This window comes from Thalia democratica, chromosome 6 (assembly GCF_965202585.1).
Source record: "Thalia democratica chromosome 6, ktThaDemo2.hap1.1, whole genome shotgun sequence".
Taxonomy (NCBI): Eukaryota; Metazoa; Chordata; class Thaliacea; order Salpida; family Salpidae; genus Thalia; species Thalia democratica.
The window spans coordinates 27,997,832-28,025,771 of NC_139170.1; the positions used below are offsets into that span (position 1 = coordinate 27,997,832).

The 27,940-nt window shown below is 27.1% G+C and overlaps 1 protein-coding gene across 1 annotated transcript; it reads left to right on the forward strand.

Annotated features, from left to right (window-relative positions):
* The first annotated feature begins 276 nt into the window (after positions 1-276).
* On the forward strand, positions 277-27,940 carry LOC145837737 (uncharacterized). The gene is made up of 37 exons (XM_082945170.1): positions 277-340; positions 614-667; positions 1,016-1,180; positions 2,483-2,572; positions 3,765-3,893; positions 4,566-4,694; positions 5,372-5,476; positions 5,719-5,856; positions 6,209-6,328; positions 7,224-7,361; positions 7,687-7,791; positions 8,293-8,430; positions 9,338-9,442; positions 9,613-9,750; positions 10,182-10,274; positions 10,817-10,948; positions 12,334-12,423; positions 14,507-15,435; positions 15,647-15,815; positions 16,096-16,341; positions 17,395-17,505; positions 17,811-17,958; positions 18,151-18,316; positions 18,715-18,854; positions 18,978-19,076; positions 19,255-19,422; positions 19,622-19,794; positions 19,856-19,936; positions 20,273-20,467; positions 20,783-20,950; positions 21,011-21,119; positions 21,459-21,578; positions 22,479-22,559; positions 22,644-22,764; positions 22,910-23,065; positions 23,314-23,472; positions 27,653-27,940. Exons 1-37 carry the CDS (start codon positions 311-313, stop codon positions 27,657-27,659), a joined length of 5,445 nt encoding a protein of 1,814 aa, XP_082801296.1. The 5' UTR covers positions 277-310; the 3' UTR covers positions 27,660-27,940.

Here is a 27,940-nt window from a genome sequence, read left to right on the forward strand (position 1 = left end):
TTAATTGTAAAAATTTTAACCAAATAACAAACAAAGATTCATTATGTTAAAGTTTTTACATAAAAATTTTATATAATTATATTAATAAATGCTGTTAATGAAATTAGGTCAACTTATAAAAAGTGTGTTAAAGTTAACACATTTTAATATAATTTTTTTACTTTTTTATTATAATTTTTTTTTTGTTACGTTATAATTAAGTTATCAGTTATCATTTGCTGTTTTATTTCATCAAATGATATCCTGATTTAAGTAACAAAATTAAAAGTACAGGTTAGAATTTAAAGAAACTTTAGACAAATGTATCAAAATGAACGATAGCTCACAGTTTATTAATGAGGTAAATTTATTGTCTATATCTAAGCTTTATTGATAAAAAATATCTTTCTAAGAAGTTAAATCACATTTTAATAGTTATTAATATTAATTTAGTACATTTTCACAAAAAGTTAAATTTTATTTTTTTAAGTTAATCCAAAAAAGATTATACTTGCTTGTATATGAAACACAAGTTTCTTTAAAAGAGGGTTTTGCAAAGTTTGTCTAACTTAACTTAAAATATTTTTTTATGTAACATGAATTTAATAATAAGTAAAATTTACTGTTTTTATAGGATGCAACCAACAGTTTCTTGGACAGCATACACGAACATCGTGTCAAGTATGAAGTTAGTTAAAATATGATTTTCTGCATTTTTTTATACATAGAAGATGTTCTTGAGCCCATAATTTTTTTTTTTCATTTTCCTACTCTACACCCCAGTATAAGTTTTAACATTTACTGACTTTATTGTTTTTATTAAATAAACTTTTTTTAGTCAATAAGTTAGGTTATTTATAAAGCAAACTTATTTATAAAGCAAAAGTAAATAGTATGTAAGTAATATTTTTCAGTTAAATTCTTACATGCCTCTACAAAATATTTTTTGTTTTTTAAGTTAATTTTTTTACTTAAAAATTTCAAAAGTACAAAACTTACTTTTGTATGATTTTTTTATATATATTTTTATTTTTAGGATTTAACTAAAGAAGAATGGGAAAGTCAATTACACAGTAAAAATGTTTCTCTAAAAAATCTACAAAAGAAATATTCACATGAGCACAAAAAATTGGAAATAACACGTTCTGAAAGAGACAAATTGAGAAAAGAAAATTACAATTTACTGCAAAAGATAAATAAGGTCAAAATTTTTTATTACTTTTTATTATTTTACTCTGAAAAGTCTTAATAACAAACTTGGTATTTGTCCATTTAAAAAAAATTTATAGGAAATAAATTGATTATCAAAAAATTATAATTCAAAATATAAAATAGCTTTCTTTTTCTATATGAAATTATTTAGAATTTGTATAACAATCGTATCAGTACGTAAATCCTGTAGCTACAAGTTCAGATAACATTTATTAAATACAAGTTTTAATTTTATGTAAAAGTTTTTGATAGATAAATAATTTTAATATTTTAAACAAAATCTAAGGCTTGAAAATGTTAAATAATTAATATGCAAAAAGTTCCTTAAATTAGCTATTTTAGTTTAAACTTATTTTAATAAATAATGTTAAAGCCACTAATAAAAAATAGATAATTTAAAACAATCGGATTTTAAAATTGTTAAATTTAGTTATACTTTCTACAGAATATTTATATACAAGCTAGTTACTGTAGTGTTAAGTATTCAATTAAGTTTATAACTATATTTTAATTATAAGAAAAGAACATAATACTATATGTTGGTATAGCGAGACAGAATGCCAGCACTTTTCGAAGCTATCTACCTGAACTTACTAAGTATTTAATAAAATAAACTAGTCTTGTAATGACAACATTTTATTCACTTAGTTGTTTAAAACTAAGTAGCTAGTTACTTGGTTATTTTTTTACTTACTAGTTACTGAAAATAAAAACTCTTTAAACAATAATTACAAAAACTAGCTGTTGCAACTTAATTAATTATAAAGTCATGTGTCAAGTTAAAAATTTTACAAACCCCATTTTTTGTTTTATTTAAAGGCTACTTTTAAATGAGTTCAACAGAAACTAATATAAATATAAAAGTATTTGTTTAAAATTTGTATTAATGGATGCTAACATTTTAATAAATATTAAATTTTTAGTGAGTCTTTTGTTTTTAATCAGAATATGCTTTAATAAAACTAGTTTATAGTTGACATGTATCAATTTAAAAAATCATCATTTTTAAATAATGAAAACACAGTAGTTTACAAAATACAGAAAGCAAGTTAAAAATATACATTCAAAACTTTATGCTTAGATTTTCAGTGTTACAACTATATTACTATTACACAAGTTTTTAGAATTATGTTTTTCTAAACGGAAATACTGATATAGCATATATTAAAATTAAAAAGAATAATAAGGTTTAGAATTATAAGTTTTTCAAGTTTAGTATGTTATAATTTAAAAGTTTATTTTATTGTTGAAAAATAAAATATGTTTTTTAATTTTTAATTTCATTTTACAGGTGTCTCAAAATGCTAATTGTAATGAAGAACAAACTAACAATTACAAGAACAAAATCAAGCTCCTTGAAAATGAAATAGAAACTTTTAAGGTTTTAAAAATACTTAACCTTAAAGCTATTTCATAAATAAGTTTTGCTGTACCCGTTTTGGGTATATTTATACTAGTTGTCAAGGATTTATAAAACATTTATCTACTTTAGTTCGATTTTTTTACTGCATTTACTTTTTATCCAAATAAGCTTTGTTATAAAAATATTAATTTTTTTTTTGCAAACTCAAAGACTGATCAATTTAGAGCTATAATGTTTTCAGAGGCGTTTAACAAGTTTAAAATTAGAATGATTTCTAAAATATCGAGTAATAAAATATGATACTTTGTAAGTTTCTTGTGAAATATACACATTTTAGCAGTATGTATTTACTAAAATTGTTTCTTATCATGCTTTTTTTAGTCTTGTGATAAAAACATTTTGCTTATTTTGGCTTAAATTTTAAAGTAGGTTATAAATATAGTATGACACTTTTATAAGTTTTTCACAACTAAATAAAATAGTTTTGTTTACCAATATTTAATAATAAAATATTTTAAATCGCCTTAAAAAAAAAATACTTTGTACTTTTCAGTTAGGACTAAAATGTGGATTATACATTTAAAAAATAAATAATGAAATGTTAAAGTTTATAATTTAGCTATTAACATATTTATTAAATCCATTTTGCCTCAGTTAAGTTGAAATCAAAATTTTCATTAATTTGAATATAAAAAACTCAGGTAAGCCCGGGCTAATTTTAGTTTTTAGTATTATACCCTGACTGATATAGTCAAGTTTAATTTTTAAATTTTTGTTTGTAAGTTTCAGACTATTCTTCTGTTCCAGCATGTTGTAAGTCAATACTGTCTTCAAAATTAACTTTTATCTTTAAAGTATTTATAATTCTATTAATTTAGTTATTATGTCTATGCTCATTTAATAGTGCTAAATTTTAATTTTGAGTTTTACTCTCCTGTTTCCACTTCTACTACTACATTAATTAGTTTTAATCATTTAAATTTCATCTTTAAGAGCATAGTGGGGTAACAACTTTTTTTTACGTAATATAACATTGGTGATCATTAGTTTTGTTTGATCCGTTTTATAGTACTATTATTGGCAAAAACATCTTGTTTATTTGTTTATTTTTTTAACTTGAATCAGAGAATATATGCTTTGTCTTTCAGTTCATTATTAGAATGAAGTGTAATGAAAAGTTAAAGAGTTTTTATAATATTTAAAATTATAGGTCAAACAACAAGTAGAAAATGAAAATCAAATATCGACATCTAAACTGAAAATTATAATAAAAAGATTAGAGAGAGAAATTGCAGATAAAGACCATAGCATAAGTGAAACAAAACAAAATTTATTCAATGTATGTTTTTAAATTCATACCTGACCAGTAAAACTAGATACTAATTTTTAAAAGTATCATAAATTTAGGATTTGTTATTCAAATTTTATGTTTTTATTTAGCTGTTTGAATTAAAATATATCATTTTATAAATATGTGATGGTTTTTAATAAAACGGATTTTTAACTTTTTTGATTTTGTCTGATTTTATCTTCTAAACTATCATTATAATTTTAGTGTGCTTTAAACTCAACAAAATACTAGCTTAGTCAAAAAACAATAATTAATAACATTTTAAATTTTAAAGTTAGTAATAGTAAAGACATAATATAACAGAAAAAATGTGAAGTAGGAGTTTTATTTTTACTAAATTTCTCAATAGTCTGTAAAGTTTTTAAGAAATACGCTTGCAGCTTATGTTTAAAATAATTAAAATCTGTATATAAAATACTTGTTTAAAGATTCTAAACACGATTTTTTTTTGTTTAATTTGCTATAATTTACTTCTTTTAAGGGTTTTACTTTGCTCTCTACTTTTGAAATATTTTTGTCATTACCTTTTTGTAGATATTAAGTCAAATTGAATATGTTGCATAGTTGAAATATATAACAACATGTTCACTTTTTATTATTGTTTTGTTTATTCCTAAACCCAAACTATACAGCTGTATAATTCTATGACGCTTTTTTCAGCTTCAAGCGCAAATTAAAACGTTAGAAGAAAATAGAAAAAAGAGTGAAATGACTGAAATAGTGTACTATAAAGACAAGTTCAAGTGTGCTGCGACAAACCTTAAGGAAAAAGAAAATGTTTTGAAAGAAGTAGTTAATTTTTATTATTTATTTTAAGTCAGATGTTACTTACCTTTTTTTTAAATGTTGACCATTGTAGTAAATGCTTATTTAGTTAATGAAATAATTTATTTTTAGTAAAGTTTTTTTATATATACAATGGCAAAACAATTGAGCAAAATCATTGAAAATCTATGTAATTACTTGTTAAATCTTTTTAACTTTAAAACCAAAATGCTAGGTAAATTCTTTAAACAAACTTATTATTTTTATTTTTAATAGACCTTGCTTTTTTACATATTTATTGTTTAAATTCATGATTCATTAAAAAACATTTTTTAGATAAAATGTATATGTATCGTCTTAGTTTTTATTTAAAGAAATAGTTACCACAAAAGAAATTATTAGCACTTTTTGTTTCCAATTTAATATTTAGTTATGAAAAAAGTTCAATTTTAAATTTTTACCCCTTAGAATGTTAGAAAAAAATTCTACGCAATAAAAAGTTGTATAAGTCTGTTAACATAGCAACAATTGAAAAAAATAAAGTTTTAATTAAGAACAAACAGTTTTTGTGCATTTGTATCTAGTAAACTAAATAAACTGATACTATTTATTTTATTCCTAACTTCCATATACAAATTATTTTTATAATATGTAAAAAATTATTATATTTAATGTTTTAAAATGATGTTTTTTTCATACAGAAAGATGATGTTATTAAAAAGTTATCACAAGATTTACAAGATTCCATCAAGACAAAAACATCTTTAGATGAGGAGCTTAAAGCTAAGGATATGCTTTTAAAAAAGGTATAGATATTTTTTAATCCTGTTTTTTTAAACTTATTTCCATTATAAATGTGTTTTTTTAAGTTGCATATACTAAAAGTTTATTAAATTTAAGTTTATTTATTACACTAAAAAACGTGTTTAAAGTTAATTATCTTAAATTTATATCAGTACAAAGTTACTGTTTGGACAGTAAAGTCATTTTGTAAATATAAAGTGAGAAGTTTTGAACAATTTCAGTAGTTATTAACAAATGAACACAGAAAATAAAGGACACAAACATGTTAAAAGAAAATTTAAGTACAAGGGATAATGAATGTCAAGATAAAGTAGATTTTTACAAACAACGAAGCGAAAGCTTGTCCGCCAAATTACAAGAAAAAACAAGTATTCTTGTAAAGGTTTTTTGTTAGATTATGCATATTCACAATATTTAGTATAGCTGTCAGTATCTGAAAAGACAATTCAACTAAGGATTTATTGACTTAATATGTTTCAATTAAAATCTGAAACTTATGAAAAAATGGTGAGAGTCATTACTGAAATTTGTAAAAAGAAATTTTAGCTTAAAAGGCAAAAACATGAAAAATTCACAAAATTTACTTTTATACCTACTACATAAAATTCAGGTTTAAATTTGTTGGTTTATTAATAATTTAGCCAAAATTTTATGTAGTAGGGATAAAAGTAAATTTTGTAATTGACAACTTTTATCTATTTTTTGTAAAACTTTTGATAAATATAATTTTGCAGTTAAAATCATCACAAGAAAACGAACTGCGAACAATAACTGAAAGACAAAACAATAAATTACTACAATTAGAAAATGAAAGTAAGATAAATGAAAATAAGAACAAAAACGAAATTTTAAAGGTATACTTTTTTGTTTTTACACTTATACATACTTTTAAATAAAAGTTACTATACTTTAACTACATATTGCCTCTTTTTTTGATTGCTTTATTTTAAACTGAAAAAAAATATATATTATTCCTGTTCAGTAGGCTTATAAAATTGGGAACGGGTCAAAATAGCACGAAGACGAAATTGCACGAGGTTACTAAATTGCACAAGAACAAAATTGCATGAGTGCACAAAATTGCACGAAGATACTTTTGCACGAAGACGAATTTGCATGAGGGCACAAAATTGCACAAAAAAAATTTAACACCAAGGGTCAATTTTGCACGAGTTACATTTTTGCACGAGAGTAAAAAAAAACGAAAAAAAAAAGATAAATTAATAAAAAACTACTTTCCGAGAGTAAGGTTTAGGGGTAACAGTGATAGTAAAAAAAAAGAACTAAGTTACCGACCAAGGGTAAGGGTTAGGGGTAATAGTGATAATAAAAAAATATTGAAATTGGTCATAAACAAAAAAAAATCAACCCGTGCAAAAATGGCTCCGTGCAAAAGTGACCATTTGTGCAATTTTGAACGCTCATGCAAATTTGACAGCTACCCTATAAAATTGTATATTTGAAAAAAGTTTCTATTAAAAATTTTGGATTAAAAAAATTTAAGACAACTTTTATTTTGGTATAAACATTTTAAGCTGATTTTTTGTTGTTGCTTTTTAAGACAGAAACTAACAAGTATTTATATTATTTGTTGTTTTTAAATTTGGCAATTAAATATAATTATTGTAGTAAATTATGATATACTGGTTTTACTATTTTGTTGCCAAAGTAAAATATCTCAATTACCTTTTAAATTCATGATGTGAATACGTAAAATTATACCTTTTATTGATTTAAATTATTTATCAGTTAAAGGTAAACATAGATGAATTAAAAAAAGAAAAAAAGAACTTGGAATCTCAAGTTGAAAAACAAAATTGCTTTTTTGCAAGTAAAATTAAAAATGAAGGTAACATTTTAAATGAAAATCGTAAACTACTAAAACAAGTAAGTCTAAAGTTTAATAATATAATTTGTTGTAGTTGTTAATAAGTGTCTACGTGTTATTTTTTAGATACATTTTTTGAATGTATATGTTGGGTATCATGTATAGCTTTTGTCACGTTAGTATGGAAAGCTTTTAAGTAAATATACTTTTTTTACTAAATTTATCTATACACTTGATTTGATACTAAAATATTTATCTATACCGTGTTTCATATTAGTATGATAGTTGGCAATTAAAAAGTAGTGTTCAAAATCAAGATACTTTGATGCTCAAAGTATAAAATAAAACAATTACCTTTGTTCTTAAATATTTAATATTCTACAGAACGAACAAGTTTTGTTAGAAAAAGACAACAGAATATTCGTTTTACAAGGGGATTTGGACTTAGCCGAAGAAAAGCTATTTGAAATAGAAAACAACAATAAAAAGGTTAGCTTTTATGATAACAGTATAAAAAGAAGGCTAAGCTTTTTGTGATATTACAAAAAAGATCTGCGTTTAAAAATCATATACCATTATTGTTGCAAAAGCAAGTTAATTTGTCCTTAATTTACTCAACTTTGTAGATCCTTTTTTGTATTGGTTACATTTAAAAAAATAGATTATGTTACAGAACCTAGTATATAATTTTATAACTTAAGTTGTTATAGTTTAGTAAAAATTACAAAATTATTTTTCAAACAATCTTTTGTTCGCTTGATATTAAAACAAAAAATTTTGATTATTTAGTATTTATATTTTAAATTAATAACTTAGTTGTTACAAGTTATTATTATTTTTATTATTATATTGCACAATATTTATTTTTTAGTGCTGCATAGCTTTTTATTGCGTGAAATTAGTATTCGATTTTCCTTGTGATTTAGTATTATATGTGTAAATTAAAAAGTCAAAAAATAAACTAATAACTGATATACTTTAAAAATACAGTTGGAGCTTCAGTTGAAGTTTTTAGAAAATGAAAAGAAGCAAACTATAGATACAAATAAAAAAAGTTGCGATGTGTTTAAGAAACAAAACGAAAAGCTACATGATCAACTATCAAAAAATAGAGAAGAACTCAGTGAAGTTAGATTTTTTTGTATTGTAAAACTTATTAGTTCGCATTATAGTTCAGTCAAATGGTAAAGATAAAATAATAGTTCAAAACCAACCTAAAAAAGACAATTTAAGACAATGTTTTACAGTAAATTTAGTTTTCACTAAAGATTTACAAAAAAACCTGTACTTTCAAATACCTGAATTTTTTTTCAAAATACCTTTGGCAACCCTGTATATAAAATCCGAAAGCAAATATACTCAACATCTTAAAATTTTGTGCACAGTAGAAGGAAAACTTTTTTATTAATAAAATAAAATTAAGGTTTAAGTGATTTAATAGTTACATGACACATTAAAACTTGGTAATAACTTTGAAAAATAGAACAACGTTGATTTTGAATATACTTAAAGATATTTTTTACCTCAATTATTTTTCTGTGCACACATAACTGTATTATATGAATACTTCTGTGCAAAATGCACACTGGCTTGAAAATAGCTGTTTCTAAAGCGCAAAATAATTTTTTACGTTATTTTTTTAATAAACTCAGGCTGACTCTAGTTATATTATATTCACTCAGAATAGTTTTTGGTCACTCAAGCTATTTTTTTGCCTCAAATGGTGGAAACCGTGTTAGAAATTTACATTATGTAGAAGTATAATTTTTGTTTATTTATAAGTTTTAAAAGCTGGTTCAAATATTTATATTTATAAAATAAGTAATTAAAATGATTTTGTAATAGTTATCAAATAAAGTAAGTATAAAGTTTAATATTTTATCCTAATATGTGTATTAGTCGTTACAATTGTATATGTAATACTTAATTTCATGATAATCTTATTAATACGTGTTTTTATGTTGTGTAATAAGTTGATAAACTTTGATGTAAGCATTATATTACTTATTTTTATTATTATTTTTTATATTTTAAGGTAAAGAGGAATGCGTCAAACTTAGATACAAAGTTAAGTTATGTAAACGAAAATGTAAAAGTCCTAGAAAAAAGGTGTGAAACTAAAGATAAAACTATTTTTCAGGTATAAACATTTTTCAATTTTTTGTGTTTTTTACATAAATGCTGTAAAAAGGCTTTTATTTCAAAAGTTAAAAAAAAGTATTAAACAATGTGATGTAAGTGCTTTTTCAGTTGTTTTGTGTTTCATTATATTTAAATAGCTGTTGTTTAATAATTAAAAAACTTATGCAGCTAACTTCTGAAGTTGATAAACTTCGTCAGTCTGTGGATACAAATGAGTCCGATGTAAATGCAAACATTATAAAATTCCAAAAAAAAGTACATGCCTACGAAGAAAAACTTTCTGATAAAACAAAGCTAATTGAACAAGTATTTTATGCAATTTTTCGTACACTAACAAATATCATATTTACTAAAAAAACTTATTTAAACGTTTTATTTAAAACTAACTAAATTTTTAATATTTTTGTTTAATAAACATTTAAAAGTTCTCACGAGTACATGCCTATAAAGTACGAACCATAGTGTTTAAAACCATTATCTTTCCTTAAATTAGCAACATTTATTGAAAACTGATAACTGATAGTTCTGTAAAAAAATAAAACATCTAATGATGAGTTTTATTTATTAAAATGAAAATCCTTCATTATCTCCCCTTTTATTCATGAAATTTCCTTAACAAAGTCTTATTTAAGGAAAGTAACTTAAAATAAAAGTATGCCTGCAAAAAGTGTTTATAAGCATCATACTTAAATATATGTTTCAAAGTATTTTATTGTAAATATAATATAAATTTTTAGCTTCGCACACAAAGAAAAGAAAAGGAAGAATATATTAGTAACGAAGTCATTGCACTCACGGAACAGAATAAAAAGTTATCATCCAAAATTGAAGTTTGTTTTTTGTGTTTAATTGTTGCTGCTATAGAACGACTGTTTAAACCAATCAGTATATAAGAAATATGTTTATTAACAAGTTTAGAAAAATATTATTATCACTTTTTTTAAGCCTTTAAGTATAAAACATACGTAGCATAGCTAATATAAAAAAGTTATATTTTTAAAAATGTACTTCAAACCTTAGTTCTGTGCCTACTAGTTTCCTGTACTATAACATTTATATGCACTTTTAATTGAATTTAACTTTATTCAAACAGACGTTAGAATAAGTTTAAAATTTTTGTTATTAATTTATATGTAAAAACTTTTATACATAGTTTTTAGATGATTTTTTTTGTATTAAAACGTATTTAGTTTGAGAAAACTAATATTGGTTTAAAGTTTCTGGCTTGAGTTTCCGTCTCGAGTTGAACTACAACACCTTTAATATTATAATCTAAAAAAATAATAAAAGTATATAATTTTATAATGATAAGCTAGTTTTTAGTACCTCAGCTGTACTAAAGTTTTTATATAAATTTTTATTTGTTACATAGAACATTGAGTTTCAAAAAGATAGCACTATAACTGAACTGAAAAATAGCCTTAAGATGAAAGAAAGAAGAGTCGAAGTTTTGTTACAAAACATATCTGAAAACGAAAAAAGTATAAACCTTTTCAAAAAACAGGTATATCTATATGCTTTATTTTTTGATGTAATTTTTAACAACCTTGAATAATTATTTTTGTGCAATTTTACAGTTACTTTTTTTTTTTTTGCTATTCTTTTACTTTAACATTATTTGATGTTTTTGGTTTAAAAAATTAAAACTTAAATTACTGCACGTTTTGTCATTGTACTATTATTATTACCATTATTACAGGGTCGCAAAAAAAAAAAAATATGTAAAGTAATGAAATTTGGATTAGATACGAAAGTCTATCATATAGATATTTTTGTTTTTAATATCATTGTTATTTTTTATTTAAAAACACATTTATTGTAATTTTAAGTATCTTTCAATGTTTTTATATTTCTTTTAAGACAGTTCTTAACCTTTAATTTAAACCTGGAACACTTTTTATTTTTAAGTTTGGCAACCCAGTTGTTATTATTTTTATTGTTATTATTATTAAAGTATTGTAAATAATTAAGAATTGTCTGTAACTATTTCCATAAACTTATCTATTTTATTAGAACTTGTTTATTAAAAAAAAGTTTACTTTTCGTGTTTTATAGTTTGTTTTACAATAAATCAAACTTATATTCAGTTAAAGTTTTTTTTTGCAAGTCGGTTATAAAATTATAAACGAATTTAGTATAATTAGATATGAATTGTATTGTATGTCATAATGTTTAAAGACATGGGGGAGGGGGTAAATAACTTTATTACAACTTAAACTTAATTTGTAGAGTTTTAACTAAGTTAAAAGTTGATTTTTACAGCTTTAAAATCTTCGAACTTGTTTTTTTTAATTAATTATTTTTTGTTTTTTTGGTCTTAAAATGTATATTTTCTTGTTGAAAAAAAGTTCATTCCACATATTTTTATAATTACTCTAAGGATTATTTCCTGAAATTTTAAGTTATATATCATAAAAAAAGTAGAAGGAGATCATTTTTCAGTTATTTTTATTTATTATTTATCGTTTAAGTTTTATGCTCCAATAAGGAACCTACAGTACTCTTCAACTTTTAAGCATTTATATTTCAATAACAGTTTGATTTTTTGAAAAGTTTTGAAAGGAAACTTTTAGCCTAGTTAAAACTCTACAAATTATAGTCAAGTTTAAAAATAATAATTACAATAACCTTAATTTTTGTAAACAATTATAGAAATTTGAATTTTTTTTTCTTATTTTACAAACACCTTGTTTTAGATATTTCATCACTAAACGAACTAAGTTAGAACTTTAAAAAAAAGTTTATTTACTTTAAAAAAATATTAAGTTTCTAAATACTAATCAATTGTTTTGTTAAATAATTTATTTAATTATCGCAGTTCTACGGTATTTAAATGATTTGTAAAATTATTAGGGGGCTAGCTTTTAATAATATTTATTTTAATTACAGAGCCTAAACAAAACAACGCAAATTGAAAAACTAAATGAGGAGCTGATTGCAGCTGAAAAAACAAAAACATCAGCTTTAAGTTCTGCTAACGTTAGTTTTAATAATTAAGTAGTTGTTAATTTGATTTCTGTTAGCACTTGTTTGGTAACAGGAGACTAGTGATCTACCGGATCTAACCTTTTTTAATAAGATCCTGGTCCAATTTATTGAAGTGAGTATTTTTTTTCTAAATTCAGCGTCTATATATAAAAATAGTCACATTAAATTTGTACCATGAAGTTTCTGAATAGTCATAAGTAAACCATCAATCATAAACAAGTCAACAATATTAGATAAATTTACAAATTTTAATTGATCTACATAAAAACGATATTTGAATATTTTTAAAATTTATTAATGTTGCTTTAAAATTTTGAAAAATGTGTAATGTAACATCCAAAAGATTTTGTACTTTATTGGCGTATGATTTTATAGATTAGGATATATAAAAGCATGTTTATTGACTAAAACACAGTTATTTTGTAACTTTCTTTTCGTGACACACCAATATTTATTTATTTAATAATTTTTTGTTAGTGTTTTAAACTTTATTTTTATTTCTATTATCAACCTTTTTATACTTCATTCAATGTTCTATACCATGGTCGGCAGCCTTGTATAAGTAGCGTAATTTTATACAAAAATTGGCTCGCGGGCCGCTCTATACAGAAATAGTCTTCGCGGGTTGCAGTTTATAGAAAATTATTGTAATAAATGATACAAAAATACTATTTAAACTAAAAATTTAGACAAAACAAGCCATAAAACAGTACTGGCAATGAGTAATTATTTGAATTAAACCCTAGTTGTAAGTTTCACCATAAAAACTTATTTTAATTTGTTTTAAAAAGAATATCTTAGCTGAAATGTACCTCGCGGGCCGCAGATTTTGTATTCAAGGGCCGCATTTGGCCCGCGGGCCGCAGTTTGCCGACCCCTGTTCTGTACCATACTAGTCTCTAAAAGTTTTACAAATTCAAGTACAGATTTAGTAGCCTTGTGTACACCACGGGCCAGATTTATTATACATTTACTTTTGTACGCTAATTAATTAAACTCTAAAACTGTACTGTAAATAAGTTTTTGATTGGGCTAAGCACCAAATTGTAACAATATAGTCATGGTTAGGCACTAATTTTGCGCGCAATTTAACTCATATATCGTGTTCGTAAATATTTATTCAAACAATATTTTTTTAGTTTTAGTACAACTATTTAAATTTTATAATCAATTGCATTCGGGTCCTACCCGTAATACCTATGTAGCCCATCCCTATTCTATAATAAGTTTGGTAAAATTAAAAATAAATTTATCAGATATGTTTCATTTAGTTATTTAGGACATAATAATAGATATGAACTAAATAAAAAGATATCATCGATGTGATATTAAAGTTTTTTTTTATATCTTAAAAAAGTTCTTAACTATTTTGAAAATAAAATTGGTCTGGATCCTGCCGGCTACTAGTATTTAAATCCAATAGATTGCTAAAAATAAAAAAACAAATTATCATTAAAAAATTTAAGATTATAATTTATGACCGTGGTTGGCAGCCTTATGTAACTCGCGAACCAATTATCCAAGGAAAAATTGCTCGCGGGCCGCTTAATTTAGAAAAAAACCTGTGAGAGCCGCATTTATTTGAAAAAAGTTCTAGTAATCAGTAGAAAGATATTATTTAAGACCAAAAATATAATAGTTTAAGCAGTATTTAAGCTCTAATAAACAGTAACTATTCAATTAAGAGCCTTACTGTAAGTTTTTATTACAAAAATAAAATTTTTATTCATTTTAAAAAGTATATCTTTGACTGAAAAGGACCTCGCGGGCCGCAGATTTTGACTTTGAGGGCCGCATTTAGCCCGCGGGCCGCAGTTTGCCGACTCCTGATTTATGAGATGTATGGTTATTAAAGTTGAAATTTTGTAAGTAATTGGAGTCCCCACCATGTTTCTTTAACTTTGTATAAACTGTTTTAAATATAATGAATCTAATTAAGTTACAAAATGTTTATTTTGTAATTTTAAGTAAACTCTTCTATCTAAAATTAAAACTTTGTTCTTTAATAATTTACTGAAAAGTAGCAGTATTAAACTTTGTCCTGAATAGATATTAAATAATTTTATACTTACAGGTTGAAATGGACAAAATCACAGATGAAAGGAAGAATTTGTTGAGACAGCATCAAGACTCCAAAAGTATGTGCGCAAAATTACAAGACTCACTGCAAGCTTCTGAAAGTAAAAATCGACGGTTGGAAGAAGACTTGAACCTGCTGAGAGAAGCACAAGAAAAACAAGCTGAAGAGTTGGACAGGCTTGCAAACGAAAAGGAGGAGCTGTTGAAACAATGTAGAGAAGTTGAACTTACGTCGAAAAGCTTGGAAGAGTCACTGCAATTTTCTGAAAACAAGAAAAGAGAATTAGAAAACGATTTAAATTTTGTAAAGGAATCGTGCAAAGTACAAGAAAAGCAGTGTGAAGAAATAGAAGAACTGAGAAATGAAAATAAGTATTTATTAAAACAAAACAGAGACTTTGAAACGAAGTGCACGAGTTTGGAAGAATCACTAAAGGAGTCTAAAAGTAAGAGCCAACAGTTAGAAAAAGACCTTGTTTTACTAAGAGACACGTGTAACGAGCATGAAATACAAGTTAAAAAAGCCACAGGTGAAAAGAATGAATTACTAAGACAAAATCAAGATTTTGAACTTAAGTGCAAAAAGTTGGAACAATCGCTACAAGTTTCTCAAAGCCAGAGCCAGCAGTTAGAAAATGAATTGAGCTCGCTGAAAGAAGAATGTAGAATACAAGAAGAGCAAGTTGAAGAACTAGAAGTTCTTAAAAACGAAAATAAGGAGTTACAGAGTCAAAATGAAGACTTTGAAAAGATGTGTATGGATGTTGAAGAGTCGCTGCAAGCTTCTGAAAACAAGAATCAGCAATTGGAAAAGGACTTGAGTTTACTAAAAGAAGCGTGTAAAATGCAAGAAAAACAAGCTGAAGAGCTGGAAAGTTTTAACAACGACCTCATCGAAAACCAAAATGAAGTTATTAAATCAAGGTAAACCAATTAAAAATAAACATGAAACATTTTAATTACAAAAGATTTAGAAAACATTACCCAAAAATTTTTAATTATGCCTTAAATTTTATTCCTGTAATCGTTAAATACAGCGCGTTATAAGCTTTGTTACTCCTTAAATGGTCGATTTATTAAATTAAAATGAATATTTTAAGCTTTCAAAAATCCAAATTAAAGTTTTTTATGACAGGGACGAAGCATTATCAAAAATTTCCGAGCTTGAGATGGAATTGCAGACTTCCAAGCAACAAATGAGCAACAATCTGAAAGAAATGGACGAAACTACGGCGGATAAAATTCGCGAAATTGATCAGAAGATGCGAGAAACGATGCAGAAGGTTCACGAGGCCGACGAACAGGTTAGATGAAATTTAACGTTTTTAGATTGTTAGATATTTTTGTATGAATGTTTATCTGTACATATGTTTAGGTTGAATATTTTTATCTCACAAACTTTTAAGAAAAATGAGTTGTAACGGTTGAAAAAAACTAGTTTATTAATTTCTAAAATATTGATTAAAACAAGTCTGTTAGTATGTTTACAAAACTAAGTATGAATTTACACTTATATTTGCTAATGTACAGTTTTGAATATAAGTAAAATATTTGAGTCGGTATGATCCAATAAATTTTGTCCAGTTGCGCGACAAGGAGCGTCAGTACCGGATGCTAGAGCTGAACGCGGCAGCAATTGGCCGAAAGCTGGCCAATGAGAAGGAGGCGCGGCTGCTGTGCGAGAAGGAGCGGGAGGACCTGAAGCTGGAGGTGAATTCCCTGTACGGAGACCTGCAGAAGCTGGAGCAGGAGCTGGAAGACGAGATGGAGCGGTGCGACGAGCTGGAGAAGATTAGGATCGATTTTCTCAACAAGTTCGAAACTGAAAAGGTTTGTGGTGTTTTATAAAAGGGCATAGGGGAGTCCAACAATTTTTTTTACAAAAAATAAAACTGGATCTTATTTCAAAGCTTAAAGCAGGGTTTATCAAAGTGCGCCATATGGTCCTAGGGGCCAAAGGAGGGTCATGATTAGTAAAGAATCACAGGGGGCAATGAGGCCATAATTTGAATTTTATACTAGATATTCTCGAGTTAATGGTAAACTGCAAAAAACAATCAGGTGTTAGGTGTACTTAAGGGGAGTTTTTTGAGAAATCATGTCGGATTAGCAGATTAATTTTTATTTTTTTAAAGGGGGAATTAAAAAAAAAAAGTTTTGGAAATCCTAGCTTAGAGTATATACTAAACAATACTTTTCATTAATGTTTGAGATATAACAAGTTTTATAAAAAAAAATTCCGGACAACCATATGGAATCGAAACTTTCAAGGTCAATTTTCTCAGGATTTTGAAAATTTTACTAAAAATATATCTCTACCTTCATTTTCGAGGCAATTTGATTCAAATTTTCAGGAAATGTACTTTTCAGTATTGCCAACAACTTGTAAGACGCGGATTTTTGAAAAAAAGCCAAAAAATAGTTTATGACCAAAGTAGAATTTTTTTTTTGTTTGTTTTCAAAAATTTTTTTTTTACAAAAATTGAATAATCTTTTTCCTATAAGTTGTTTAAAATTTATTAAAGGTTACTCTTAAATTTTTAAAAACAATTGCTCAAAAACGAAGCAGGAGATAGATTTTTAGTTAAATAGTTTATTTTTGCCCTTTTAGTTAACGCCTCCCATAAAAAACCTATTACTGCTCTAAATTTGATTGCTTATATCTCAAAAGTTAGCTTATCTAATTATGTAAAAAAGTAAACTAAGTTTGACATAAAGTGTTTTACCCCCGTATGTCCTTAACAAAGTTTAAAGTTTTTGATTATTATGACTTTGATGAATTTTTTGACCAGTTTTTAAAACCGATAAAACGTTTGCAGTATTTCTTTTTAATGAAGTGTTATTTGTTTTCCAATTTTTAGTAAACCAGTCTAATTTCGACAGCTGGAACATAATCACGCCATTATTCGGTTGAACGGAACTTGTGAACAGCAAAATAAAGCCATTGACTTCCTTCAATCGAGAATTGAGGAAATTGAACCTAAAAAGAAAAAAGTAAGTATAAACTTTTTATATATTTTATCTTTTCAAAAGTTTATTTGGCAAACTATGTTTCGCTCAAACTAAGTAAAGACCTATAATTGCTTTTTCAACATTCAAACCTCTAGAATATGTTTTTATGTTAATTTAAGATAAATATAACTGTAAATCAAAAATTTAAGACTAATTTAATTATTTCTCGACGTTGGCAATCTAATTTTCGTTTAAAGCTTGTTAAAACTTCATTGTGCTTTAAAAAATAACTTATATCGTATATCTTTTTGTCTACTTTTGTTTAGTTTTTTTACAAACTGATGCAGAAAAAGAAAGACAAGGAACTGCTGTACAAAGCCCCAATGCAGTACAGAGAGCTCAACGTGTTGTTGGAAGAAGAAAAAGCCGCTAACGTTAAACTGCAACAGAAAGTCAATGAAATGAGATCTGAGATCCACGACTTAAGTTCTAAAGGTTTGTTACTACTTTTTGTACAAATTTTAGTACTTGCTTCAGTATTTTAATATATATAAACTATTAAGTCTACTTTTTGGACGTCAAGTATTGTCCTGAAATATCATGCTTTTATTAATTCTGCTTAATTTTTCGGATCAAGTCTTTGTTTGAAAATATAAACAGTCAAACTAACTGCTTGAAACTTATCAGTGAAACGACTCAAGTCATCCCGTAGAAGCTCAGCAGCAGCTCACGTAAATTACAAGGTTCTAAGCCCATCCTCTCAGTCGGCTGTTCTTGACATTGTGAAGCCACCACTTTCTCAACCCCAATCTAAAGTGAACAAAACTCCCACGAATTGTAAAACGCCACATAAGTTAGAATCATTTTGTTAAGTTAACCTAGTATTTATAGTTTTTCGTTATAAATTGTAAGTTTACAAATAAAACTTTGACTTCATTATTTTAAATTTTTTGTATTAGTTTTAAAACAATTAGATGATTGCTTTACCTCAAACTTATAGTTAAGAATTTATAATACTAAAAAAATAATTATTTAAATTCTCTTTGATTTAATTTAGTTATTGTTAAAATGAAAATTGGACTTTAGGCCTATCATTATTATGTTAATTTTTAAGGCATTAGATAAAACAGTATCATTAGTTGATAATCTAAAATTTGATCTTCATATAAAACAAGGTAGTATTTGATTTAGTTTTTAGTTAAAAAGTAGGAAATTCATCATGTATTTATTTAATTAAATTTATATAAACAGAATGAATACATGGCTGTGCAACAAGTCTGTAAAGTGCTCAGTTTGCCTCAACTACATCAGATTCGCCACTGTTGCGTATAAATGCAGTGAAAGTGGTGTGGTGTGTCACGCTGAATGCAGGAGTCACCTAACTAGTACTGGTTTGTTTCATCTTAACATAAACTGAATAATCAATGAAGTCTTGTTTATAGAATAGTAAATGTTTAAATATTTTTCATTACACAATGGTATTCGTTTCAACTTTAAGTATTTTGTTGTGTTAGGTATGAATCATCAAACCAAGAGTGGTACTAAAATAGTAGCCTTCTCAAATAGGTTCTTGACTAATAAGAAAGGAAACGAAATGCAACGACAACTAAAAGGTTTTTATTTCAACTTTTCTAATATTAAGTTTTTTTTCAATGTACAATTTTTGTTGTTTACACTTAGCATTTTCTTGAAGAAGGGTTGTTTGGTGCGCACATTTGTAAAACATGATTAAGAAATTGTGTTAAATTGTTCTTTTGAAATAAACGATGCTAACCAACTAATTCGTTTCAGTTTTGTGTGGAAACGGAAGTTGGAGTGAGCGGAAAGTTGTGATTGAAAACTGCAAATTGAAAATAATATCAGCGCAAGCCAGCAATGATGACGTGGTAGACTTGTCTCAATCAACATTAATTCACACTCATGTTTGCAGTCAGGAACTGCCGACCGTTGATAAAAAAGGTAAATAAAATAACCTAATAAGTGAATTATATCTACTTAAATTGTTTGTAGAAAGAACCTTCTAATTTATAGTTTATAATGAAACTTACTGTATATAAAAATCATACCTAAAAGCTTTTTTTGTCTTACATTTACTGCAGGCAATCGATGTTTTTAGCTTTTTTACTATTTATTTTTCAATTATTAATGTCAATTCTAGATCTCGCTTACTGCTTCAAGCTGCAAACTGGTGCTCAAAACTCGTGTTGGCCTGTCAGAGACATTTACTTTCTAGCTTCAACTTTTTCCGATAAAAGAACTTGGGCTGAAAAGCTCCAGGTTGAAATTTCCGAGCATGCAAAAAATAAAGCTCCGTCGCAAACATGCAATCCTGTAAGTACGCCTTAAAATTAAACCTAAGTTTGTTTTTGTTTTGATAACTTTTTTTCTTCAGAAAATAAAAGGATTTGAAATATTGAAGCTTGGGCGAAATTTGGAAACCGATTTTACGTGTTCGACGCCTATATTGAACGAAGTAACTTTATTTTTAATATATTTAATTTAGCTTAAATGATTAAAAAACTCAATCTCAATTATACTCTTTTCATCAAAAAATTAATATGTATTGTTACATGATTATCTCAAAGTTTAGTTGTTTAAAAGTAAATGATACTGAATGACGCCATTATTATTTAATTTCGTTTTTCTTACGGTAATCACTTTTACTAAATCAATAATTTTTTTTAAATAAAAATCAAAATGTTTTTGATAATATATTAATTTTTTTTTCTTGGTAAGGTCTTTATACATTTATATATCAACACAACGAGCGAATCCACTTAATTGCTCAAATTTCAATATTTTGTCCCAGAAAATCTTGCTGGGAAGTGATGCTGGTTTGCACGTGTTCACTCCGAACAGAACGCAAACTTGTGATCAGTCGAGCGTGAAGCTGGTGGCAGGCGTGGGAAAAATACTGCAGATTGAAAACATCGGCCGCCACCAGTGCGTTGCCGTGGAAGAAAAAAATTCCACCACCAACCTCGTTGTGCTCGATACTGAAAAGGTTGGTGTTTAGTTTACTGACGGGATTGATTAGAAGTTGTTTGACTGATGTGCTCTTCTGGTTTGAAAACTTTAATTTTTATAAAGTTCCATTACAACTAAGTTGAGGTCTCAAATTATTTCGCTGAAAAACCCTAGCTTAAAAATAACATAATGTTTATTTGATTTTCAGATAATTATTGTAATTGAGAATCTAATTAATCTTATTAATTAAATCAATTAGTGAAACATAGTTTTATAAATAGATTCGTAAATCATTAAACTTTTAATAACATAATATTTAACTGTAAAACAACATAACCGTCAAAATCATCAGATAGCAGAAAAGTTGAGTTGTTGTGTCAGTGAGGTTTGCGACACGGAAGGGTGCCACTTGTTCGCCACCAAACTGATCGGTTCCGTCAGGTACCTCGCTGTTGCCAAGTCGTTCCAACTAGTCGTGTTTGTGTTTGACAAGGAAGGTAACAAGTTCGTGCAGCAATGGGTTGGTGCTTTTTGTGTTTTATGTTTTTTGTGAGTTTCTTATAATTGAAATTGTTTGCAGAGCACGCACACTGCTGAACCGTGCTCCTGCCTTCTTTTCACCACGTGCAGTTTGATCATCGGAACTGACAAGTTCTACGAAGTTGTTCTGAACGACTATAAAATAGACGGTTCGTTTTTGTTGATGTATTTTAGCTTTTGCAAAGGCATTGTTTAACTTTGGTTTAATTCAAACTTAATTTATTTTCATTATTTTTTCAACTTATGGCAGTGTTAACAATTTTAGTGCTAAATATATGTAAGTCTAATTGATCTAAAAATAACTAGCTATTTACCAGGAATAAAATGTCTAATTTAGACAGTAAAAAATACATTACAATAAATAGTTTACTAGCACGTCTGTACTTAAAATATTTTTTGAATAAGTGCTAAATATATATATTAAAAGTTAGTTTAAACTTTTTAAAACAGTTGCTGTTGCAATACATTCTTACTAGGATTTTTTACAGAGTTTATGACAACTGACTGCTATTTGACGAATGGGGCAAGTCCTGAAAAGAATTTTCCCATTTCAATACTACCAATCAAAATAGATGATGGCAAAGAAGAATTCTTGTTGTGCTTTAACGGTTTGCATTTGTAATGCTTTTTTTTGATTTTTTATGTTCGACTCAATAATCTTTATTTATACTGTCTGCTTAGTTTCTCGTTTACAAAACTGTTTTACTTTACTGCTTTTCTGTTTTTATTTTCAACTTTTTAGATCATTGGTCTTTAAAGTGTGCACCAGGGCACACTAGTGTACACGAAATTTATTTTGGGGTGCATGAATGGTAACTTGAAAAATAATCAAAAATTTGGAAACTTACATTAGATATTCTAGAAATTATAATGAAGAGGAAAAAATAAAAATAGAAAGGCATTTTAGTGGTATTTTTAAAATCTGTTGTAGATAATATGGAATAAATTTTAGGAAATCTAGGGGGCCATAAGCTGTAAAAGGGGGAGCCACAAGGCCATAATTTGAAACTTACACCAGATATTCTGGAGTTAATGATGAAGAGCAAAAAAAGGCTTAGGCGGTTTTAGTTGTAGTTTTAAAACTTATACTAGAATTTATAAAAAAAAGTTGAAACTTAATCTTGTTCTGGAGTCTATGATGAAGAGCAAAAAAAGATATTGGGCGTTTTAAGAAAAATATTGTTGGAGGAACCATATTTTTTTTAGTTTTTTTAACGAGGGACTTTTGATAAAAAGTTGGGAAACCCTGCACTAGTATTATGGGAATTTTGAAAGTTATACTATACATTCGCACTTGGAGTACACAGAATTTTTATTTTCAATTTAGGGTGCACAGATTTTGACTAACTTAAAGTCCACTGGTTTAGATGACCATATCTTTACCTAACAATAAAATAACTTTCTTTTAAAAGTAATTGCATACATGTTATGTAAAATTGTTATCTTTAACTTTTAATACCTCGTTTCATTACTTAGAAGTTAATAATACAATTTGTCTTTTTTTTCAGACATGGGGATTTTTGTGGACGGATACGGCCAGCAGAGTCGCGACGGCGTCATTAGCTGGACTAAACTACCTATAAGTATAAGTGGGTGCAGCTATTAAGTATCAAACTTTTACTACTATCATGTTTTCTTGCTTACCTTTGTGCAACTAAATTAAATCTTTGCAGTGTACCAAGAACCGTACGTGACCATAATACAGTTTAACTCCATTGAAATACTGGGAATAAACAAGCACTGCAAGTCGGCTGCTAACTCCGTTGTGGACAGATCTGTCCTAATGCTTCCCAGGTTTTTTATATATCACCCGGATTAATTTTCACTACCAAGTTTTATTGTTTTGACTAAGTAATACATGTTTAAACTTTTCTTAGATATAATCTTACAAAAGTTTAGTGTGAAATTCTTTACCAACCATCAAATGTTTTTTATTCAGGCCGAGGTACTTAGGACGAGCCATCACCAATGGAGCAAATTACGTTTTGTCCAAGGAAAAACTGTCCACATCTCTGTTTTGCTTCATAGGAAATATGAAGCACACTGTTGAAAAGGCTGAAAAGTTGACTTTGAAGATGCAGAAAGACGCACAAAAGTAAGCTTGAGTCTTCGTTTTTTTGGAAGAAAGTTTTAATCTTAATGTGTACTAGCCTAAAGTTAAAAAAACGTCATTGTGTTAACATTTTTACTTTAGTTATATATTTTTTAATGAAATTTTTTATTAAAAAGCTAAAAATTAGTACTGTTTAATTTTAACACAATGTCTTGTGTATTGAAATTACGTTTTGTTATTAAAATTTACTGTAACTATTATTTAATTTAATGTTAAGTAAACTGATTTAGTCACGTGCCCACTGTAAGCAGCAACAAACGGATGTCATTGGACGACTGTTCGGACGAAGATGACGTCACGATGTCGTCAGCAAGCGAGAAGCGCATGCGTCGCGATGATGTCACCACCGATTATGACACGAGCTCGTGGACCAACTCGACCGTGAGCAAGTGAGGAGAATTTTTTTTTATAATTTTTTTTATTTACACAAAATTTAAATTTGTTTAAACAAATATACAAATAATATAATACAAACTCATCAAGCTTTGAAATGTTATAGAAAAAGTAATATAATGGTATTCGAATTTAGTTGTAATATACAGGGTTCGTGCGCGTCAGGCTAAGTCAGGCTAAATCAGTTTTTTTGAAAAAAGTTGAAAAACGTCAGGCTAAATCAGTTTTTACGTTTAAAAACTTGAGAATCTCAGTTTTTGTCAGTTCAAATGCATGAAATTTTTTTAATTAAGATCAAATTGAGATGTGAATTTATTTCTAAATAAAGATTTAGTTATTAAAGACAAAATCAGTTAGTATTTGTAAAAATAAGTGCTTAAAACCTTTTGTTGAATCTCTAAAATAATTTTAAGAATCTTCATTATTTTATTTTTAGTAGATTATATACGTCATATTTATAAAATTTCATAAAAAAGTACAGTTTAAACATTACAGTTTAGTTCAACAACTTAGCTGTTTGTCTGAATTTGTTTACATGAGCTTTGTTTTTCAGAGCTTAGTTGGTTAAACTGTTTTAATATCTAATATAAAGGCTTTATAACAAATACTTTTTAGATTAATACTCTTAGCAGTTTGTTCATATATTTTATTTTCTGTTTATTCAAAGTTATTAGAAATATTCACAAGACTAAAACTTAGCTTAAAGATATAAGTTTCATAATTAGTAGAATCATATTTTGCAAGTTAATGAGTTGATAGTAATTTTTATTTTACTCTTTTTAAATGTTTCAGTTTATTATAACGCTTAGATAATTTTACTTAGCAAAATGAAGCTTATTTTAAAATTTAGTTTTTTATTTAAAAAGTTCAAAATAAGTGATAAAAGCATGTATTTTAAAAACAGGTATATGATAAACTTATTGTAAATTTAACATTAATATTTTTCAGATTTAGTTAATTTACTATAGTTAGTTAAGTGATAGCATTATGTCAAAAGTTAATTTGAGACAAACTTATTTCAATGATAGTTGGTTGATAAATCAAGAGTATTCTGAATGGATAAAAAAATGTGATAACAGTAAATTAGCTTTCTACTGCAACTGGTGTTGCAAAAAAATCATGCTCTCTAATATGGGTGAGAAAGCAGTAAGGAACCATATGAAGCGAGATAGCCACAAGAATGCTTTGAAGCGGATAAAGAGCACCAGAAGCATCAATTCTTTTTTTTCTTCAAGCAGCCAACCAAGCTCCAGCAAGACTAGCACTATTAATGTTCCTGCTGATGCTGTTTGTTCTGAAATTACTTGGGCATTGACCGTGGCACAAAAGAATTTTTCAGCAAATTCCTGCGATGACATGAGTGAAACTTTCAAAACGATGTTTCCAGACAGCAAAGTTCATCGCTACTTTACCATGGGAGCTCAAAAGTGCTCTTATGTCATTAATTTTGGACTTGGTCCATTTTTCCACAATGAATTAGTTGAGCGTGTAAAAAAGTCGCCTTTCTATTCAATATCCTTTGATGAAAGTCTCAATGAAGTTGTTAAAAAACAACAAATGGATGTTGTTGTGTCATACTGGGACTCTTCTACGCAGAAATCTTGTGTACAGTACTTGACTTCCAAGTTTCCCAAGTACTGCACTTCAGAAGAATTAAATATATGTTTAAACGAGGCAATGGAAGATTTTGATCCAGGCAAAATGGTCCAACTTTCCATGGATGGACCAAATGTTAATTGGTCTATTTATGAGACTATTTCTTCTAGTAGAGAAGAAAGAGATTTGCCTGCACTAATAAATATTGGCAGTTGTAGCCTCCATATTTTTCATGGAGCCTTCCAATTTGGATGTACTAAAACAAAATGGCACATAAAAGAACTATTGAAAAATTTGCATTCACTTTTTTTTAATGCCCCATCACGCAGGAGTGATTATATTGCCCAAACTAAAACGACCAAATTCCCATTAAAGTTTTGTCCCCATCGTTGGATTAAAAGCCAGCAAGTAGCTGATCGGGCAATTGATATTTGGCCAAGTGTAGTATTCATGATTAAACATTGGAAGACACGAGTCCCAAGTAAAAGGCCGCAAGGCAACAACTTTAAAGTTATTGCAAGTGCAATTGAAGACCCATCAGTAACAGTAAAACTTAAATTTTTTAGTTATATTGCCTCTGTGTTGAAGCCTTATTTAAGTAAGTATCAGAGCAGTGATCCGTTGGTGCCAATAATGGCAGATCATGCTCTTGATATAATCAAAACTTTAATGGGTATTGTCTATAAAGCAGGCCATATTACTGGCGTTTTCACCTTGAAACATCTAAAAAAATTCAATTTTAATGAACCCAGTGCCAAGAAGCGTACTATCTTTTTTGGTTGTTCTGGCCAATTTGAATTAGACCAACTAAAAAAAACCAATCAAATTGACGAAAACGCTTATTTAGGTATTAATGAATCGGCAAAAACTTTTGTTATCAACATTATGGAAAAATTGAAGTCAAGATTGCTAGTTGGATCGTCTTTTCTTCATAAAACGACTTGTTTAAACCCATTAATGTTGTCAACTTTGGGGAAAGACACTGTTTTATTGCGCTTTCAACATTTAGTACAACAGTTATCACAGCAGAAAATTATCAATTGTCATGTTGGAGACAAAAGTTTGTTTGAGTTCGAGCAGCTAATAACCAAACAAGCCAATATTTTAATGTTTAATAGTTATGATAGTTCTACAGAGAGGTTAGACAGCTTTTTTTTTAACAAGTTAAATGTACAAGTATACGAGTCGCTTTCTCACGTCATAAAGTGCATTTTAGTTCTCTTTCACGGTCAAAGTCAAGTTGAAAGAGGTTTTAGTGTCAATAAGGCTCTCCTGAACGATAACATGCAGGAAAAAACTGTAGTTAATAGACGCTTAGTGAAAGACTTCATGCAAACACAAAACCTAAAGCCATATGAAGTAAAAATCACAAAAGAATTAAAGAACTCGGTTTCGTTTGCACGAGAGCGCTATCGTGCTTGGTTGGAGACAAAAAAAAGAGATGACTTAGTTTTAGAAAAGCAAGAGGGAGAAGATCGAGAAGTTAGGAAAAGAGAACTGCAGGACTTACAAAACAAGCGTGAAAAAGCTAAGCGTCAATTAGCAAGTTTAGATAAAGAGATTGGATTGCTTACAAAAATTAAAAAAGTGACAAAATGATTAGAACTTTTTTGAATTTTTGTCTATCCAAAAGTGTTTGTTTAAAGTTTATTTTTCGTTCAAAGACATTTATTTATTATAACAGTTTTAAATATAAAATTATTTTTAATATAAATGTTTTTCATTCATTCGTTTATAAAGATTTTTTTGAATAGTTTATGTGTTAACATAAAAAGCTTAAACTGTTTTTTTTAGTTTGAGTAGTTATTTTAAAAATTATGTTGTTAATGAAAAGATAAGTTTTAGAGTCCAGATCATGTGTTTAATACTTATTTTTATGTATTCGTTTAAAAGGATTCTTTGAAATAACGTATGTAATATCATGATTAGTTTAATTAGTTATTTTAAAAATTAAGATGCTTTAATGATAACATAAAGTTTTTGAGAGATGTGTTTAATTACATTTTGTATTTCTTTTACAGACTTATTCACATTTCTGTTTTAATAAAAGCTTCTGGTCCAGTCATGTAACTTATAATTGACGAATTTAAGTACTAATTGACACGAACCCTGTATATGGGTGATAAGTGGTGGATGTAACTAAGCCCCAAAATTTAATAAAGTTTTGAATTCATTGAAGCAGAAATTATAATGACCAGTTAAAAATATTCAAGTTTCTGGGTAAGCGATTGATAGATGTTGAAAAATTATTCATTTAAATTTTTATTTTCTTTAAAAGTAGTTTTGTGAATACTTTTATTGCGTTAATTTGCTATTTAAGACCCCCCGATACCCAAAATGCCTTATGAAGGTGATTTTTTCTACTTTGAAAAAATGTCAGGCTAAATAGGTCTCTGTCAGGCTAAATGAAAAGGAATTTCGCGCACGAACCCTGAATATATATTCTTACTTTTGTTATAGATTTTTATTAACTTTGTCCGACAAACTTACTTTTTTAGTAGTTAAAATAAGTTTTTTTATTTATTTATTGTAGAATAATAAAAAATTATTAACTAACTTTTATGATAATTTAATTTTTAGGCATTGAACAAAAATCTTTGAACTAAACCCAACAACTGGCAATCCTACAAATTAACTGTAAAAATTTGGATATTTTTTCTTGCACATTTAAAAAAACTTTCAATCATCTTTGTGTTTTTTTTCTACAAAATGACTCTATTATTCTTAACAGTGAGTTTAAAATGTTTAAACTTCAAATGTATAATTCCTTAAAAATTCTATATATTTGTTTTAAAAATATTTTCATACATTTGTTTAATTTAACATCTGCTTTTTTATTTGATGTAGTCTTTATTTTTCAATTTTGAT

Excerpts from the sequence above, each read along its gene's own strand:
- LOC145837737 (XM_082945170.1), top strand. The coding sequence starts at position 311 with ATGAACGATAGCTCACAGTTTATTAATGAG. Across the intron at positions 3,894-4,565 it reads CAAAACAAAATTTATTCAAT|CTTCAAGCGCAAATTAAAAC; the intron begins GTATGTTTTTAA and ends CGCTTTTTTCAG. Across the intron at positions 9,443-9,612 it reads AAGATAAAACTATTTTTCAG|CTAACTTCTGAAGTTGATAA; the intron begins GTATAAACATTT and ends AAACTTATGCAG.